Here is an 18,522-nt window from a genome sequence, read left to right on the forward strand (position 1 = left end):
CCAAGTTCCCGCCTGAGACTGTCCTTGAGCTCTGTGTGGCAAGGAGTGGGGAGGAGAGCGCAGGCTGGAGGGTGTGAGCTGCAGCACTGCTGCAGCCACGCAACACCCTGCAGCCCTGCCACACTCTGCAGGCCTTCAACACGCTGCAGCCCTGCAACACTGCTGCAGCCCTGCAGCGTGATGCTCGTTCGCTCCCATCCAGCCTCCTGCAGCATCCAGTGCTGCTGATCTCACCAGGAGTTATGAAGAAAGCCCTTAACAGACAGTTGTGGAATAACACAGTCACAAACACTTTCCTTACAGCTGGTGGTTTATGCTCTGAGAGGAAGTTTACATCTGTGATACTTCCCTGAGGTAACGTAAATGGGGATGAGATCATCAACACAAATGAACCGCTTTCAAACCAGCACTGCCCAGCCGCAGCTTCAAGGGCAGAAATGACACAGGTTATGAAGGACTGTGTAAACCCCAAATTCCACCTGTTGGTCTAAGACACCTCATACTGGTTAGAGGCAGGTGCTCTCCCAAGGACAGAGTCTCTCCACAGAAGAGCAGCCTGCTTGGGGAGGCAGGGGCACAAACTGCCAGACGAGAAGGGAGACTGTACCACTCTGCCTTCCTGAGTAACCCTTCCTGCAAAGGCTGGGAAAGCAGCCAGTCCCCCTGTTGATGCCAAACACTCAAGCTGAGCTGAGGCAAGGCAGCCACCTCCGTTCAGATGCTGAAGACAGGCACAGCTAGGCTGGCACAGCAAGACTGTCACAAGTCCTGCACACAGACAGGCACGGCCCTGCTTGCATAGAAGGCTTCCCAGGGACCGCCATCCCCTGAGGAACAGCAGGGTTAGGACCACCTCTGGGGCAGAGCCAGCCACCCAGGGCCGTTCCTGTTCTTGCAGAGAGGCACTGCCACCAGTGGCAAATAGGATATCTCACGTCCTGCTTGGTCCCTGGGATGAGCCAGACTCAAGAACACCCCAGACTCTGCCCAGGCTACTCAGGACCTGCTGTTGCACCAATGGAGACCATTTATGACCCATCTGCAGTTATTGGGGCTTAGATCAACCCCATGCACAGGCACAGCTCCTTGTTCCACAGGGCCACCTTTCTCATAGCTTTTCTAGCTAGCAGCAAAAAAACATCCTTGTCTCCCTTTCTTCTAAGCCACAGCCCACTCAGGACACCAAATTGCTAAGTTTTGGAAAAAACATCACGGTATTTTTTGGCAGCCAGGACCACTCCTCCCCAGGAGGTGAATGGAGCAGCCAGGAAAGACAATAGGGAGGAAGGAGAGCCCCACAGCTGGAGGATCAGGTTTATGTCACTCCTCCTTCCCGCCCTCAGATTTGCCCCATGCCTCCCCGCTGCCCCTGGGGGTGCTCCAGTGACGCCCTGCCAGGGCAGAGCACTGCACGGAAAAGGCCGCTGGCTTCCCCAAATCCAAGTCAGGCGCAGAGGCAAGGCAGGAGATGCCGTGACAGAGCGCTGCCACTAGCCCAGGCAGATGCCATGGGGTGCCATACCCACAAAACCTGCCCCAGCTCCCCAACACCCAGTGCCTCCAGGAGACCTCGCATCTGTGACAGGCTTGTTACCAGTTCAGCCAAAAATTCTCTGAGAGAAACAAATGACTCAACAACAACTGTATTAAGAGTTATATATTTATTGTATTCTTAACAAAAATACTTTTTAAGATAATTTTTTCGGCATGTGCAGGACATGGAGATACTGGGGTTGAACACAGCAGTTTGCCTTGACAGAAGCACTTACTTCAACAGCCAGTTAACATGATGGGTGCAGGAGAAGCATCCTTTGTGAGCCAGTACAGAAAAACCACTCCACTGAGGGGTCTACACAGGGCAGGAGATACGGCCGCAGATCTGGGCCAATCTGTAATAGTCCACAGAGGAAACTGTGGGAGACACCAGATGGTTAATAGTGCAAGGTCTGTTCTCCTGACCAGAGCCCAGCCTTTGGGGGTTTGCATTGAAGGCTGCGCACCCTGTGTCAGGACAACGGGGTTCTCTCTCTAAATGCATCTATGTGGGCAAACTGATGGCAGCAACAAGGGCAACTCCCTCCAGTGCCCAGCATCCATGGGAGTCTTCTCCTCTGCAGACCTGAGGGTTCCTAGAATAGATCCACCCAGACATCAGAGGAGCTAATCCTATCAGTACATCCATGGGAGAACATCAGTAGGGACCAAATATTATAAAAATATAAAATACTATTTCTGGTATATAGCAGCAGTACTGTATTGACTCAGAAAGCCTTTAAAACATATCACCATTTTTTCAGTTCTCTGTGATTCATAAATTAGATCAACTTCTACCAGATTTCCCAAGCTTCCCTTCAACTGAAGGGAGACCGTGGCTTTTGCAGAATACAAATCTAACAATAGAAGTAAAATGACATTCTCATAGAAAGGTGAGCAAGTACTGCCCTGGTCTTGCACCAGCACTACGAGGAACGTATTCTGCATGAAACCAGCGTGGGTCACTCCTCAGAAAGTTTTTTCTCCTTGCCAGACCTCTACTTCCTTGCTCAAGGGCCTTTTACCACATCACTGAAAATAAATTACTTGAATAAGAATTACAGAACAATTAAAAAGAAAAAAGGGAAAGCACATCAGGAACGCCTGACACAGCAGACATACAGTGAGCTTTCCAGAAGAGAAGCTAGTGCACTATACTTTCAAAGGACAGGCCAGATAGATTAAAGAAGATCCTTCAAGATCACATAAACCAAGCTATCTTTATGCTATACTGCGCTGTGTTCAATTCCCGCTGAAGTATATACAACTTTTTGGCCAAGTATGTAGCCCGGACATGGCATGATGACAGGCATTCATATTAACTTGAATATTTTGCTGTAACCCACCTCCACATGCAACGGAACAGCCCAGAGAGCAGCAGCGTGCTATCTGGGCATTGGCCCTTTTCCCTGCTGAAGAATGACATGATAATGGTCCAGATTTTTCCACAGATAGGGGCAGCATGGTAAGTGCAGATGTGCAAATCAAGCAAAAGACAGACATATCGTAAAATAGCTGCCATGTGTTATGTTATCACCACCTGAGGCGACATTATTAAAGCAGAGTTTCAGAATCAGGGTTGTACACGGAAACCTTCTGCAGCATTAAAGCATTTCAAACGTTATAACACAGTTCTTTCTTGTGTCTGTATGGGAAAAGAAAGCAGTACAAAACCATTATGTCTAGGATTTTAACCTATATAGATGTGAATTTAGATTGTAAACTCTTCACGATAGGAGAACACAGTACAGATCCCACACTCAATACCACTGAGTAAGTGCAAAGTGACTGTACTGGACTTGACAGAGTTACAGTGATACAAAACCGAACTGTTCCCAAGGTAAGAAGCAGGCCCTATATCCTTCCTTGTTTCTGTGCAGTCTCACATTTTGAAGAGGGCGAGGTGGTTCAAAACTGAACATTATAACATGCAAGAAAATAATATAATACAATTCTCTTTAAATGTTGTCATATTAAGAAGCAACCATATTTTAACAGCAATTGTGAAGGATAGGTAGGGGTTTCAGACTCAAGCAGCCGAAGATTAAACTCTTTGTGCATGTGGTACTGCTGGATCAAGGCAAGTGCCACAGCAGCCCTTCTTAGAGGCTAAAACCACACAGTGCTCAGATCTGTCCTGTCCTGAGCACCAGCCCTTCTTCCCTTCCCTGTGCAAGCTCTGCTTTTACATCCCTCTTCCCAAACTTGTGTGAGTCACAGCGAGCCCAGGATTGCCCATTATTGCTGAACACAAGATAAAAACAATGAGCCACTAAAGTTTTCAGAGTCATAAGGATGTATTTCTGCACACTGCATACACTAATTTGCAGGAAGATGACAGGAAGGCAGTAGTTGGGTTGATTGCAACGGGAGCTCTGTAGTACACTGTCTCAGTAAATAAGATTTCACAGGCAAGGGAAGAGATCAAGATAATGCTTCCTATTGCATCTCTTAGCTTATAGAGCATGCAAAGCATGGGGAAGCCAGTGCAAATTCCTAATCTCTATTAATAGAAAGATGTTCTACATCCCAAGCTCTGTTAAGATTTGAGATTCCTCTTTGCCACTGCAGATGGCCAGCCCTACTATTCAGCTGCCATAGTTCATACTGCTCTGTTAGCTAGCAAAGGGATGGACGGGTTAGGGCACCTGTTGACCTGCCCTGCATAGTACTGATACACATGGAGATGCCATGTGAGCATGCAGCAGCTCAGGAAGGGGCACCCTTCTTTATAGGAAGCAGGTTAAAGATGGTGCTTTCTCTTTCGTGACCTGGTAGTCCGTGCAGGAGGAGTCTGTTTTGGTGGGTTTTGGTTAGACTCCGCAATGGGCTCAGGGGGCTGTTTTGAGCAAGCTGCTTGCAGAAGAGACCCCTGCATGACACTAGGATCCTGTATCCTATCGAAAGCCTGGACCCCATCACGGATTTCTGACAGAGTCTGGCACATCTGGCTGACCTGGCTGGTGAGGTCAGCCATCCTCTGACTGATGACATGCATGCTGTCTGCCATGTCTCTGTGAATGGCCACCAGCTCCTTGCAGAACTGCCTGAACAGGTCTGTTTGCTGCATGTGGGAATGGAGAAGCTGGCGATCGAAGCTGGAGAGGGGTGGGCTCCTTGTGCGGGGATGCGGGGGTCTGCAGGACGAGGTGGTGCGTGGGGATGGACGGCGCAGTTCCTGCCTTTGGCTGGTAGCTTCCGAGTGCTCTGATGAGGATGAAGTGTGGAAGAAGGAGGGCCCAGAGGGCTGGCTGACTCCTGCACTGGCCCTCTGCAGCGATGAGAAGCGGTGTGGCCGAGAAGTGCCTGGCATCTCTTCATCTTCGTCAGCTTAAACAGAAGAGAAATCATGAATTATTAACATGAAATCCTTCATAACTCTGACTTGTTTTTCATGGTATCTCAAAGCACATGGAAAAAGGGTTTTTCCCTCCCCTGAGTCTGCCAGTTGAGACAAGCCTGTAGCTCCTGATACATCACTCAACATGCGTGTGCAGCAACATTAGAATCTGAGTGACAAGTTTAGCTGTGATAGGCCTGAAAAGCAGGCAAACTCAGTCAGTACAGGAGGGGTCCAAGCTGCCATGGTATCGCGTACACAGCATTGTTCATTACTAGAAGATGAATTAATTTCAGACAGTAGCAATGACTCTCCTTCCCCAAAACCACAACTAGCTAGAACACTCCAACATTTTGGAGGGACAAAGGCTCTTTGCCTTTGGTTCAGTCTCAGAACACCCTGACACATTTGGTTCCTCACGCCAAAACCCTGCTCCCATGTCATTTCTTACACCCTCCACACTGAGAAAAGCATAGACACAGTCTCTGCTGCTTTCAAGGTCTATACTGCAAGGCAACTACATGGCTTGGCATCACTAAGAGAACCAGGCACTCAGGCATAGCAGCAACAGGATCCTATATTAATCAAGCATGTACACTCGATACAAAACCAAAACCAAAGCAAAACTCGGTGTAAAAGTTCTCATTACTCTGATAGATATCTAGTGATGTGCCAGTTCACAGGTACAGGCACATCAAGTGTCAGAAGGGATGATACTTCACATGTTGCTGCTGCCTGTTATCTCCTTGCACAAGCTGTATTCATTTTACCTCTGAACTAGCACAACTGGCTTCCAAGGTAAATGCAAAGAGTGATCAAGTCCCACTTTGTCAGTTCTTGAAGATTTTTGTCCTTGTCTTCCCACTAACACTACTTCAGATACAAGATAAGACCTATGAAGCGTTAGTTGGCTCACTTCCCAAGAAGTTATCCCCTTTTTCTCTCCTTGGTATCTCTAAAAGCTCACAGACCAAGTTGTACATCCATACAAGAAAACCGTATGTACACAACTGAGGAAAGAACCTGAAAAAAAGTAGCTTGTGGTTCAGCACTGGAAGGTGTCTGTGAGTTGTGGTGTAAGAAGATTAACTGAGAAAGCATGAAAAGTAGTTCTTCAAAAAACAGTGAAGAAGGGAGTAATTATCATCTACTTTTTTCACAGCACTTGTGCTGAGCCTTCAGACCACTAGTGAGAAACCATTAGTAGCCTGGCCTCAGAGGATAAACACCAGTGATCATTAAGCCCCCTCAACAGTCCTCTTGGAAGACGGATACCATGCAGTGATTAGTGACTGACACATGGCTCTCAGCTTGACAGCATTGCTGTTTTATTGGGGTGCATGCAAGATGAAGAACTCCTAATCCTTTACAAACATTTCTTCACAGACTGGAGGTAGTTGCACTTCAACTACAGACATTCTCTCACTTGTAGGCTTAGTTCAGTCTTGGGACCCATTAGGAAAGTGGAATCTGAACAATGTCTACCCTTAGAAGACAGTATGGAAAAGGACCAGATAAACAGATGAAGATGATCTTAACTTGCAAACAGCTTTTCCACAATTCATCTCAATATCCTATGCTCACCAGAGCAGGCTACCTTGAAACCCAACACAGCAGTAGGACCTGGTTTGACAGGCAATCCAGCATCTCACAAAACACACAACGCTCTTCTGGTGTCAAATTGAGATAGGCAAGCATAAGACAAAGAGGTGTTAAGGCAGCGATACTTACAGCTTGTTGACGGGCTGTCAACCACGTCCAGTTCCGCTCTCCGGAAGCCGTGCATCTGGTGTGATGAATGCAGCGTCGACTCGATGGCTCTCTCGTGGGCGGTCAGGACAATGGCCGAGGGCCGCCCCGTGCTGCCGGGGCTGGAGAGGGACCTCTGCATGAATGCCAGTTTGTCCTTGGTCCGTCTCTTCATGTCGTCCCATCTGTGCTTAATGTCTTTGACAGATCTGGGGACCTGGCTGACTGATGTGATCTGCCTGGCTATGCCTTCCCAGATCTTGTCCCTCTCAGCATGGGACAGACGCATCGTCTGCCTCCCAAACAGCATGGCTTCATTTCGGGTCACCTCAGTGACCAGAATGTCCAGTTCTTCTTTGGAAAACTTGGGCTTCCTCTTTCGTTCAGCCATGTTCCTTGGGTTGAACATCCCACAGAGCACAATTGGGTAAAAGGAATTCAGCGCAAAGCATCCCTATGCACCCAACCCCTTGGCCAGTGTGACACTGGGGCAGAGGAGTTCGGTGGGATCCAGCTCCCCCAAACCCGCAACAACCTCTCAGTTTTCCTCAATCGCACCAGGAAAAGGCAGCCTTTTTGTTTTTAAGAGACAATTTTCAAGCTTAAGAAAAAAAACAGCAAGTAGTGTGCAGAAGCCTTCTCGGCTTTACAGTTAAAATGAAATTTTACACTTCATCTGATGCCCTGACTTACGTATAAGAATTTCAGTACAGCCTCACATCACTTGCTGCAGCTTGTGCACAGAAAAAAGCTTGAGAACTCGCAGTCACGTTGATGAATTAGCTTCTAAGGTGACATTGCTCAAAAAAGGGTTCTTGAGGAAATTCAGAGGCCTGAAACATATCTTATTGTTCTGCCTAGCACAAAATGCAATGGAAACTTTTACACCACCCTTTCTGTTAAAACTTGCAGGATGTCACGCAGAGGCTACATCCAATTGGATATTTTCAGGGGAGGGAGATTTCAACCAGACTCATGGGCAATTTCTGCAAATCTTTTTTTCCTAAGAAAAAGTCTTTTCTTCAGCACAAGGGGTAATGTGCGTCCAGTGTTTGCTTCACAGCAAGCCTGTTTTACCCAGAAATGGTTGCCATTTCCTATTGTTCTCAAAAAGAATGAGGCCACCCACTTGCTTTTCCTGGCGAGGCTTTGCTGTCACTGCTGCTGACAGGAGCCTGCTCCCAGTTTCTGATGTTTCAAATAAAAAACTCACAGCCTCAGCCCATTGAGAAGAAGAGGCAGCCATCCTGAGAACAAGCAGTTTTGTTCGAAGAGGGGTGTGTGTGTATGTGTTAATTTTTCCAGACACAGCCAAAGGAAACTTCAAAAATAAACAAAACTTTAGTCCTAAACAGGGCTTTTCACTGGGGGGGAAAACAAACAAGGCAGTAGGTCTATTCAATAGGGAAAGAGAAAACAAACTGCGTGAACGTCCAGTTTTGCACATAAACACAGTGCGATTGTGGGCAGGGGAATAATCTGCAGCCTGGGCAATGGACACCTGCGTACAAGCACGCAGAACAGCACAGAAGAGATCAGAGGCCACAGAGGAGCAGAACTTCTGTGAAAACTTAGTGTATGCCTTGATTTGCACTATAGCAGAGTGAAACGCCAAAATAGTTATTCTAGTGCTACATTTTACAAAAACCTGCTTTTACACATCTTCAAACAATTAAAAACATGGATGTTGGAAACTTTTTTAAAAAGGTCAACCTTTTCGGTGCCCATGTCATGTAGTTCTTAATATTTTAAAGGAATCTCTCACGTAGAAGTCTACATTGGCATGGAGTTATGGTAGAGAACACAATACTCATCTGAGGCAGAAGACTTCAGTGTTAATATAAACCACTCCAAAAATCTGTCACTACAGCCTAGAATTAAGATTTTAAAAGGATATTAAGATGTAACATATAGGAAATAAGACATCTTAATGGTTAGGACACCTAAGAACTGTAACTAAAGTGACTCTGTGGGAGGGAAAACCTATTGCCTTCCCAATGTCTTAGTTTTCTTTCTGCTTATGGTCTCAAATTAAATGAAACCAAAGATGTTATCAACTAGTAATACCAGCATTAAAGTTAGCATCTTTGCAATGTTAGGGGAACAAACTCTGGCTGGGATAGCTCAGACCTTCCTCTTTTAAAGAACTACATTTAATGCTAAAATCTCATCTGAATGGCCTGTCTCTCAGAGGCAGACTTTAGCCACCTCAAAACACTTTCTGAAAAGCTGGTATAAGTAAAGGCCTCAGCATTATTCCCCCTTGCCCCACGTTTGCGATGTCCCTGCTGGCACCTCTCAGTTGCTGCCGCGGCCCAGCAAAAGAGACGTGGTTTGGAGTCCTCTCATGTGAAAGGTGCTTGTGGGCTGCAGACTAAGAAAAACCTACAGAAAGACAGTGTGACCCTTGTCTGATGTCATTCCAGTTTCTCCTTAATGCTGTTACATTGCTGTTTAATGAATCTCCCTGACACTGCTGCCCTCCATCGGGGTGTCAGAAGCTGTTAACTTTGGTCAAAGCTGGAAGAACCAGTAGGAAATGCTGCTCAAATCCAGGCCACATACAGCTAAGTGCATAGATGCATTTCACTAGGACAAACATACATGTATCCCTGAGTTCCTCTTTTGGTGAAGCTTCATTTGTGGCTGGATAGAAGGAGCATTTAGGGAAGATGGTAATGAAATGATGGAGAGCCAGCAAAGCACTTGCTACACTGACCTCAGTCTAAAAAAAAAAAAAACCCACCCAAACTTAAAAGGAAAAAGGAGTTCTCCCAGCTGAACACTGGAAGGAGGGAAAAGGCTACATGGAATACTGAGAAAGGGAACATTTATGGTTTGATTTTTACCACATTCAGCAAAACAGGACGTCGTGTATATTCTATGCAGGTACCCTGGACTGCACAGTACCATCAGTGCCTCCGTGTGGTGGAAACAAACCTCCACTGAGAAACTGCTCTAGTATAAAGGAGCAACGGTATTTTGCAAAGCGCCCCCAGGTAGAGGTGAGCTTGCAGAGCAGAAGTCTCTCCAGAGCTGCTCAGAGACACCGCGGGGTCAGGAAACCTGCGCCCCTTCTTTGTTGAATCCACAGCTGCTGTCACCAGCTAAGCTGCACCGATGGGAAATTGGAGCCCTTTTTCCAGTACACAGGACAAACTGTGGCAGATCTGGATATACAGATTTTAGGGTTTCTCCTCATTTGCTCCAGCATGACTTGGGTCAAATCTATTTAAGATAACTTAAGTATTCCAACAGCAAACTCACCATGCAAAGAGTAATGAGTTCTGGTGAGTTTTAATCACGAATTCAATTAATGTTAGGTTCCCAGCAGGCACATTAACTTCCTCCTTATAAAAATGCAGACAGTATTACTGTCAGAGATCTTCTTATCCTCATGCATTTCCTCTAGCATGCAGGATGCCTGTAGGAGCAGCCACTGATATTTGGAAGTTCCTCTCTGGGGATGCTGTGTGGGTTTTAGCAAGCCCCAGAGGAGCCACTGCTGTAGGTCTGAGAATTCATATCTCAGCCCAGGTCAATCTGAAAGTGCAACATCGTACAACTACTTCTTTAAAAACAAACGTGACATTGTAAACTATGTGAACAGTGGGCACTTAATGATCACCCCACAAAGGTATCAGCTGACTCCACTTTTCTTAGCCTCTAAGAAGCAAGCATATAACCACTTCAGACCCTGGGGAAATTGTTTTTATAGGGATCACAGTCCTGAAGTAATTTAGGATCACTTTGCTCTGCAAAATTTTGGTCTGTACTGCATAAGAACATTTGTTCCACTTGCTGCAAGGTAACAGAGAGCTGTTTATAAAGTTCAACGAAATGACTTGTACATATGCTGGAGGCTTTCACTCCCTCTGAACACATGGGCAGCCACAGTAACTCTGATGTTTTTTGGCTTTTTTTTAGGTTGGTGGTTTTTTTTTTTTCTTAGTTTTTGTTTTTAAAAGGTCTTGCAAAGTTGAAACACCAGCTCAGTACTTAAAAGATCTACTGATCTAAGTTGGTTCTCCTTTGAGGAGGACATTGGAATGCCTGACCAGAACTCCCTTCCAAGCTGTATTATTGCATGAAGATAAATCACAGGCATCTCCATTATAAGGAGACACAGGAAGACATACAAACAGTCTTGCTCCCCGTGACTCTTTTTTATCATGTCTGGAGAGGAAAGGGGGCAGAGAGGATGGCAGAGGAAAAAAAGTTATGAAGTCTTGCACCAGCCTTTCCACATGGGCTGAGGGAAAGGATTAATTTGAACTGTGCCAAAAACCTGAGAACTCAAGTACTCACATGTAAGAAGGGACACAGACTACAAACGCCAAAACTAGCCTGGAAACCCCACACATGAGGCACTTCACTCCAACAATTCCGTCGGGCACCACCAGTTTGCTGGTGGTTCCTATCCTGCATCTCAGCCTGGGCCAAGTGATATACACACAGAGGGATTTTTCTTGAACTTTCTGAATTACCTTCATTTTTTGTTCAGATCCTTGAGAATTTCCTCAAACATAACCAGGAACAACTGATTCTGTGCAATCTTTCAGAAGCCCCAAGAACTCCCATTAGCAGCAGTTTATGGTTTGCGCCTGAGAAAGCACCAATTTCACTTGAGGTTTGCTATGATCCATGGTAATCAATCACCCTGAGCTCTCAGATAAATAAAAAAAGAGGAAGAGGTTTGCAAACACTTCTGCAGGTCAAAGCCATGGAGTTTCATAAAGCACTGGAAACAACAGCGCTCTGCTCCGGACAGAGATGAAAAGTACATTATCCCTGTGCCAACAGCCAACTTAGGAGAACATGCTCCCAGCATCAGGAGTTTGTCTTGACTGACTGACAAGGGAAAGGGCAAGAGGATGTCACTGCTGCCATGCCATCTGCTATGCTTTGTACTCCTTCCTCCTTGTCAGCCACTGCCCTGGGTAAACAGCCACTTGAAATTAAACCAGCAAGTGCTGCAGCGTACACATTGTCCTCAGTGGGAACATGAAAATGGACTTGGATGTGGTAGTCAAACAACAAAAACAATAGCCAGATCTACAAGAAGAGAGAGGAGTCAGCCCAAGCTGCCCTCCCCGTGCCATACCCACCTACCCAGAGGGTGAGTAGATCTGCTTTGCAAAGAACTCCATCTGTGAGTGATGGCAAAGAGCACCATCTGAAAAACAAAAAGAGCGCTGTCTACAGCGACCTGGAAGTGCAGGTTCTGTGGGTCATCTCCGTGACAGGCAATGTCCTAGCACAGGATATCAAGTGCACCTCTGTTTGAAAGCTGCTAACGAACAAACCCAAGTCTTTTTGAGCACTACCTTCTCCATTTGAACTGTCAGTCAGATTCTACATAATACTGCTATTAGAAGCAATTTTCAAGAATAAAAACAGAAAGGTCAGTAAGACTGGTATAGCCTGCACAGGTCCTTTGATACATCCTTCCCCACAAGAGTCACAAGCATTGCCTTTCCACAAAACTGTAACCTCCTCACCTTTCGTGGCTGTACAGAATGGCCTAGACCAAACCAAGACTTACGCACAGCAAATACAAGTTTAGGCAAGAACATTCTTTTCTTTGGTGCTGGGACCATAAGTAGTGCCCATTAAATTCAGACATCAAACCTATGTTTATGGCACTAGGAAGAAGAGTTCATCATAAGATTTTTGCATTCCAAAACTGTGATTTTGCCCAGTTCCACTGTCATCCAGATCACATAAACATCCAGACCTAAGCAGAAAAATCTTACTCCGATTTTTCAGCTTTGCAGTCTTTACTTCAAGACATATGTCCCTGCACCTACCTGTCCACTGTACCACTGCTTCTTTTTGGAATATCAACTCCAGCCTCAGCCCAGGTCTAGCATTTTCTCTCATTCAGTAGTGAACAACTGTAACAGCTGGAATTCTTATAGAAAAATGAGATCCTTTGCTGAACTTTATGAACATTAAGTGTCAGAACAGCTGCTATCCATGTGAAGACTCAAATGAAGCAAAAGTAGTGCAACCAGCTTTGACCAGCTACATCAGCCTTGCATCTAACTATACTTCATGCTTTCTCTTCCCTTAGTGAATGACAACTCAAAATCCTAGGCAACCAGGCCAATGAACCGGTTAATTCCCACGCTGCTTCGCTCTGGTATGAAATGCCTCCTTGACAACAACTGCTTCCAAAATTCACACCTGAAAGTAGGACTGGTCCTAATGTGGGATGGGCCACACTATGCAGCCATGTCCCATTCTGGTGACTCACCATACGCACCAGGCACTTCAGTGCTTTGCCTCCACCTCAGAAGTCTGCAAGAGTGACCTACGTTTTGCACACACATGCCAATACTTGAAGCATCGCATCAACGGCTGAACATGCTCCCTTCCTGCTGCAGTTAACCAGCCAGAGCCAGCCCCACTCCCGTTCAGTACTGACTGGTATTTGGGTTCTGCTCCACCGAGTCCCAGGGCCGGCAGAGGGAGCGCAAGCCCATTCACAATTTCTGCATTTGGAGCTGCAGCAACTGACTTCATGTTTCTCCTAAAACAATAAAGCTGACACAACCAATGGCAGCCACCACAGACAACCATTTCAAGTGAAGCCCAAAAAGGTGAAAAAAAAAAAGCACCTCTTTCAATGTCTGTTAAATGGGAAAGGACAAAAAACTCCAAACAAAATAAGATGTTAACTTTGGGATAACGCAAAGCATTTTGCAAATATCTGAACATAAAGGAAAAAAAAAAAAATCATGGAGTGAGACCTGTCAGTGTTTGTAAGAGTGGATAAATAGGATCATCTTTATACTTTGTCCTCATTCCAGAAAATAGCCATCCTCCAGACACACATCCTTGTTTTAGTTCCTTTCATTGAATCAGACTCCAAAGGATTCTCTTCGCAATAAATACTGAAAGAGCACAAGCACACCCTTGACAGAAGGGATTGTGGCATTTTGGTTTGTTTTTCTGTCACACAAAATAACAAGGAGTGTTTGATGGCCTCTCTCTGGAAGACAAGAGCCCCAAAAGGGAAGGCAGAAGAGAACTGGACTCACCTCATCCAGTTTGCTTTGGTTTCATCCGTCCCATTGATGGATTTGTAGCGGTTGTTCTTATCAACTATCTGTGGAACCAGAGAAGAGATGCAGCAGGTCAGATAACTGCTCCAGACAGGAGGTCTATGAATCTCACATCACCACTTCAGTTCCAGTCTTAAGTCAGGACATGAAACTCTATGCAATGAATCTCAGTTCTCCTAATACTACAGGCTGCTGCCTAGAATACGTGTAAGGAGGTGACTCTGCACTGACTAGGAAGCATTTTCCTATGTAGAAGTATCTGTAACACAGAACTGTGGATGCAGCGGACAAAATTTTTAACACTCGTGAGATGTAAAAGATTAGCTAGCTTCTCTTTCAGGACAGGGCTGAGACACACATTTATTTTACAGACAGAAAAGTGTGAGCAGCATTTTCTATCAACAGCTCTCAATTTTTTTCCCCCCTATAACTCAAGTCCTCCATGTAATTTTTCCTAATAATTAATATCTGTTGATCTACTGACATCTCTATATCATAGGCTAAGGCCTGTAGTACTGGGGTAAAAAAATATGGGTTTTGGTACTGGAGTCTGCACACGGATCAGCTCCTGATGGACTGGATCTCTTCTTTCCTGGCTTCTTGGGCTACCTGCTCTGCTCAAGCAGGCTGGGACAGAGTGCTGCAGGCCCCTGAAAGAGCTTTGCAATCTCTAGATACAGTCCTTCCTCTGTCTTCAAAATGATGACCAGAGCAGAGAAAGGTCCTGGAGGAGCCCTCGAGGTTGAGTAGGGAATGAAAGAACATGGCGAGAGGGAGAGGAGAAGCAAGCTCTGCTTCCCCTAGCTGTGAGATTAACTGAGGCGCCATGACACCTGGTCTCCTTTCACATATCTATACCCTTAAGCCGCTGATGATTATGGCAGGTCAGAGTTTGCCTACTACAAAGGATCTTAAGAGAAGGGGAAAGACAGCTAAGGCCTGCAAGTCCCCCAGCTCTGAGCTACATGGCTGAGGCTTCGCTTTGTTGAGGAGACACATCACTCACCAGCCACGAGAAGAATCCTGCGGACTTGTCCTGGCTAGAGATCTGCCCCTCGTACGGCCCGAAGATGTGACCTTTGGGGATCACCTCGTTCATACAGCGCACGTCGTTCTCACCGTTGGGCTCCTTCACCACCTCCATTCCAGGTGGAATGGTCAGCGCTGCCCGGTCAGGGATGCCAACGGGTACTGGGGTGTCAGACACGAACACTGGGGGGCCATGGTTCGGGCACTCATCTACGAAGTACTCCTGGCAGGACTCACAGACTGTGGGTGAGAGGGGAGCAGGGGTTAGGCCGGGCAGACGTGATGCCCGTACAAGCTCACACAGCTCATAGGACACACAGCACTCAGGACAGCATGCCCCAGCTCCTCCTCCTTCCCCAGCCTGGCCGAGCCCCTTCTCCAAAGCTTCCACACACGCAGATGCTTCACTGCCTGCTCACTTGCTTTCACCACGTCTCTCAACATGGGCTCCGTCCCAACCCACAGCTGCTCAACTAACATCTGTGCTTGTGCAAGCCCTGGTGCCCTACACAGATTGACCACTAACACCTACATGCGCAGGGCAAGGCACCATCACTGTCTGCAGGGACAGAGGCTGGGGGCCCTTGCACATCGCCGGGGTAGCAGAGATGCCTCCTAGCCACAAGGTTTGATGCCACACACACCAGAGGGGAACTGAAACAAATGTCCCTAAAAACAAATACCCTCATCAAACAGCCCTCATTCTGTGCTTTGGAGAGATAGAGCATCACCAGGCACTTGCCCTGTGGCCAGACAGGGATTCAGGACTACAGTTTGGTATTTTGTAGGTATGCCAACATTACTGGCACCAGCTTTCTTTCCCAGAGTACGGGGGAAGGGAAAGATTTAGCATCCGTGTAATGCTCCCTTTGCAGTTTCCAAATTCAAGCCTTTAACTCTTGAGGGATTTTCCCATGTGTATTTTCTTGTTTCCAGCAAAGTTTTGACCAACCTCCCTACCACTGCACAGCCCCATGATGGACAAACTACTTTGTTCAACAGCTTCCCTAAGAAATGTGCCAGTCTTTTCAGAAGAGCACACACACCCCAAACCATCAGGATGTCAACTAAGAAAGAGCAAAGTCTACACCAACTGCGGCATTGCTTTTCCCTCACTCACAAGACACTTACACCAGAAATCCACTTGCTGAAAGCTCTTGGTCATGATCAAATCCCGTTTCCCTTTCAGTTTCCTGGGCTCCACCTCCATGGACGGTGGGTCAGGCCTTCCAGAGCTGGGGAGGGAACAACAGAGAAATGACATTAACCTACCAAGATGTTGGAACTGCACACAGAAAGGAACAGAGGCAACAGGGTCTGAAAAACTGCCTAAGTTCCCATACCTGTAGCAGAGAAATTATTCAACCTGCCATCCACCCTGCCAAAAGGTGTACCTGAGATGGCTTAAGACTAAAGCCTACAGCAGCTTCTGGCTTCAGCTAGAGCATCTCCATGCATGGCACACACCTGGCACATCCCACAACAGGCAGGAGAGCGGCCAAGACGAATCCCACCCGCAGAGAGGCAGCACCGCTCTGCTGCAGCCCGGTAAACGTGCTGCTCAGAGGCACAGCACAACCCTCAACACACACAGCACCACAAGGCCTGATGTGAACCACCACACCCAGCAGACACGTGCCTAGCATGTGAATTAGTTGATGACCCCTGTCATATACCTCAAGGCAAACCTCACAAGGGAGGGTTTTAATAACTTTGATAGGTTCATATGCATCCCTCAAAACCAACTTGAAGCTGTAGTGGGAAGTGGAGAGAAGAGGGTTAAAGCACATCAAACTGAAGCTCAGCTGCATACCAAGGCTGTCCATACTCCTGTTCCCGGCGTGGAGAGCAAGCCTCTGTTTTTATCGTCACCATTTCCCCTAGGGAAGCCTGGGTCTGGATCAAACAGTCCTTCAAGTTTTCACTCATGTTCTGAAAAAAAATGAAGGAAGGGAGAAGAAAAATGAGCGGACAGGAAATCACAACCTTCTTCCCCCAGGAACCATACCCTTCCTACCCCCGCTCAGGACAGAGCCAGCAGAACAGGCTCCCTCCCAGCACCAAGAGCCGCCATCAGATGCTGGGGCACCTACACATGCACATAGCTGGAAACTCCTTCTCAAGCCAGGGAGGAAATAGCATTTCAGTCGCAGGTCAGGACAAGGGTGTGAGACACCACAGAGCAACCTGAGGCACAGGGAATCTGAAGTATGCTCCACAGCACACATTAAAATTGTTGCGTGTGGAATTTAAGACTGATGGGTGGGATGTATTATGGGAACATGGAGCACCACTACCTCAAAGCAGGTCTTTAGGGACAGAAGGACAACAAAGAGGAATGCGGGTCATATCAGGAAACAGGATCTGTCTACAAATATAATATATGCAGTCTCCATCTGGGAACAGAGCGCAGTGTACTACACCCCTGCAGATGGAGCTTTCCGTGTGCTTCGGACACCTACAACAAACAGGTAAGTGCCTACAGCACCCTGCAGGACTCCACCAAAATTGCATAAGTCATGCTCTCAACCTTCCTGTCCTTTGTGATGACCAGAACTGAGCTACCACCACCCTTCTGGCACACAAGCCACTGCAATGAGAATGCTTCTCCCTCAACTCAACACAAGAGCCAGGAACTACTTAATGATGTCTAAGGACAGCAAGCTCCAAAACGTAACACTTGCCTCCTCCTCCCATCGTGGGATGGTGGAAGAGAAAATATTGATATGGTGAGTGATGACAATTCAGAACTGGTTTAGTTAAGATTTTTGGAACAACCACTAAGCTTCAGGGCAACCCAGCTTGGGCCAGGAATAAAGCAGAGCAACTCATCTCTTGCCTGCATTCATCTTTAAGACTTCCTCCAAGGCACATAAACTGGATGCTCCCAGGCACCATACCAAATCGGCCAGGCTTCACAGCTGCTCTCCCCGAAGTCCCCTGTGATCCCCTTTCCATGTCTGCTGCCAGACGGCACACTCTGTGATGCTGCGTGCAGCAGTGCCCAACCCAATGGCCTCAGCAGCTGAGCAGACTCCTCTCAGGGAGCTGGTGGAAGAACCTGTCCCCATTGCAACTCAGCGCTGGACATCCAGAAATTTGTGTTCTGAGGTTACAAACCCATGAACACAGGAATTTTCTTATTCCACATGTGCTTGTATGGGACTGAGCACCATGTAAGTCTGGTCTGCACTTGTGCTCTCTTTACAGAAAGAAGGAATGCTATTCCCAGTCTCTGTGGCTCCTCTTTGTGCCAAGGGACAAACGATTAATTTTTCCAGCCCAAGTTCTCACATGTCAGTGTGCAGCCTGAAAGAACCTTATCAAACCTGTATCAAGAAAGCACTAGTTAATATTCATATAGTGCTCTGAGAGCAAAGCCTCAGCACAAGTACAACTAGATGCATGCAAACACATGCACTTCTAAGCCTTTACAAGATGCCTAAAACAAGATGCATTTTCTTTCAGAATTACCACAGCCAGACAGAAGGAAAATGATATTAAGGGGAAGGCAAGACACATGATTTTGGCAGGTGAAGCCCCTGGTCTGTGCTCTCCGGAGGGAGAGGGAAGCTCTCCGATTGTGTCCCCATACACTGGCCAGGGCTGCGGGCAAGGGCTACCTACCTTTCCCAGAGGAGAAATAAAGGTCTTTCCTGACAAGTCTGCAGTAAAACAGCCCAGGAGGAAAAAGCAGCAGCTGGGTGAGGGGTAAAATGTTAAAAACCAAGGAGACAGGTGTTGCCCCATAGCTGGTTAGCTGTGGGGCCTGCACTGGCACAAAGAGGCAGATGTGAGCTG

The 18,522-nt window shown here is 46.8% G+C and overlaps 1 protein-coding gene across 6 annotated transcripts in view; it reads right to left on the reverse strand.

Moving 5' to 3' along the window:
- The window catches only part of PRDM11 (PR/SET domain 11), a 45,083-nt gene that overhangs the window by 10,922 nt on the left and 15,639 nt on the right, over nucleotides 1-18,522 (reverse strand). For 5 of the 6 annotated variants that reach the window (XM_065064742.1, XM_065064743.1, XM_065064739.1 and 2 more), the window contains exons 2-5: nucleotides 16,535-16,653; nucleotides 15,853-15,956; nucleotides 14,699-14,961; nucleotides 13,669-13,736 (exon numbers count right to left, since the gene is read on the reverse strand). In XM_065064742.1, coding sequence (XP_064920814.1) covers nucleotides 13,669-13,736; nucleotides 14,699-14,961; nucleotides 15,853-15,956; nucleotides 16,535-16,650 — 551 coding nt within the window. In that variant the 5' untranslated portion in view covers nucleotides 16,651-16,653. Of the gene's footprint in view, nucleotides 1-1,646; nucleotides 4,864-6,604; nucleotides 7,018-13,668; nucleotides 13,737-14,698; nucleotides 14,962-15,852; nucleotides 15,957-16,534; nucleotides 16,654-18,522 lie in introns of those variants that run through there. The other variant, XM_065064744.1, reaches the window with a different exon arrangement.

This window comes from Columba livia, chromosome 5 (genome assembly GCF_036013475.1).
Source record: "Columba livia isolate bColLiv1 breed racing homer chromosome 5, bColLiv1.pat.W.v2, whole genome shotgun sequence".
Classification (NCBI taxonomy): domain Eukaryota; kingdom Metazoa; phylum Chordata; class Aves; order Columbiformes; family Columbidae; genus Columba; species Columba livia.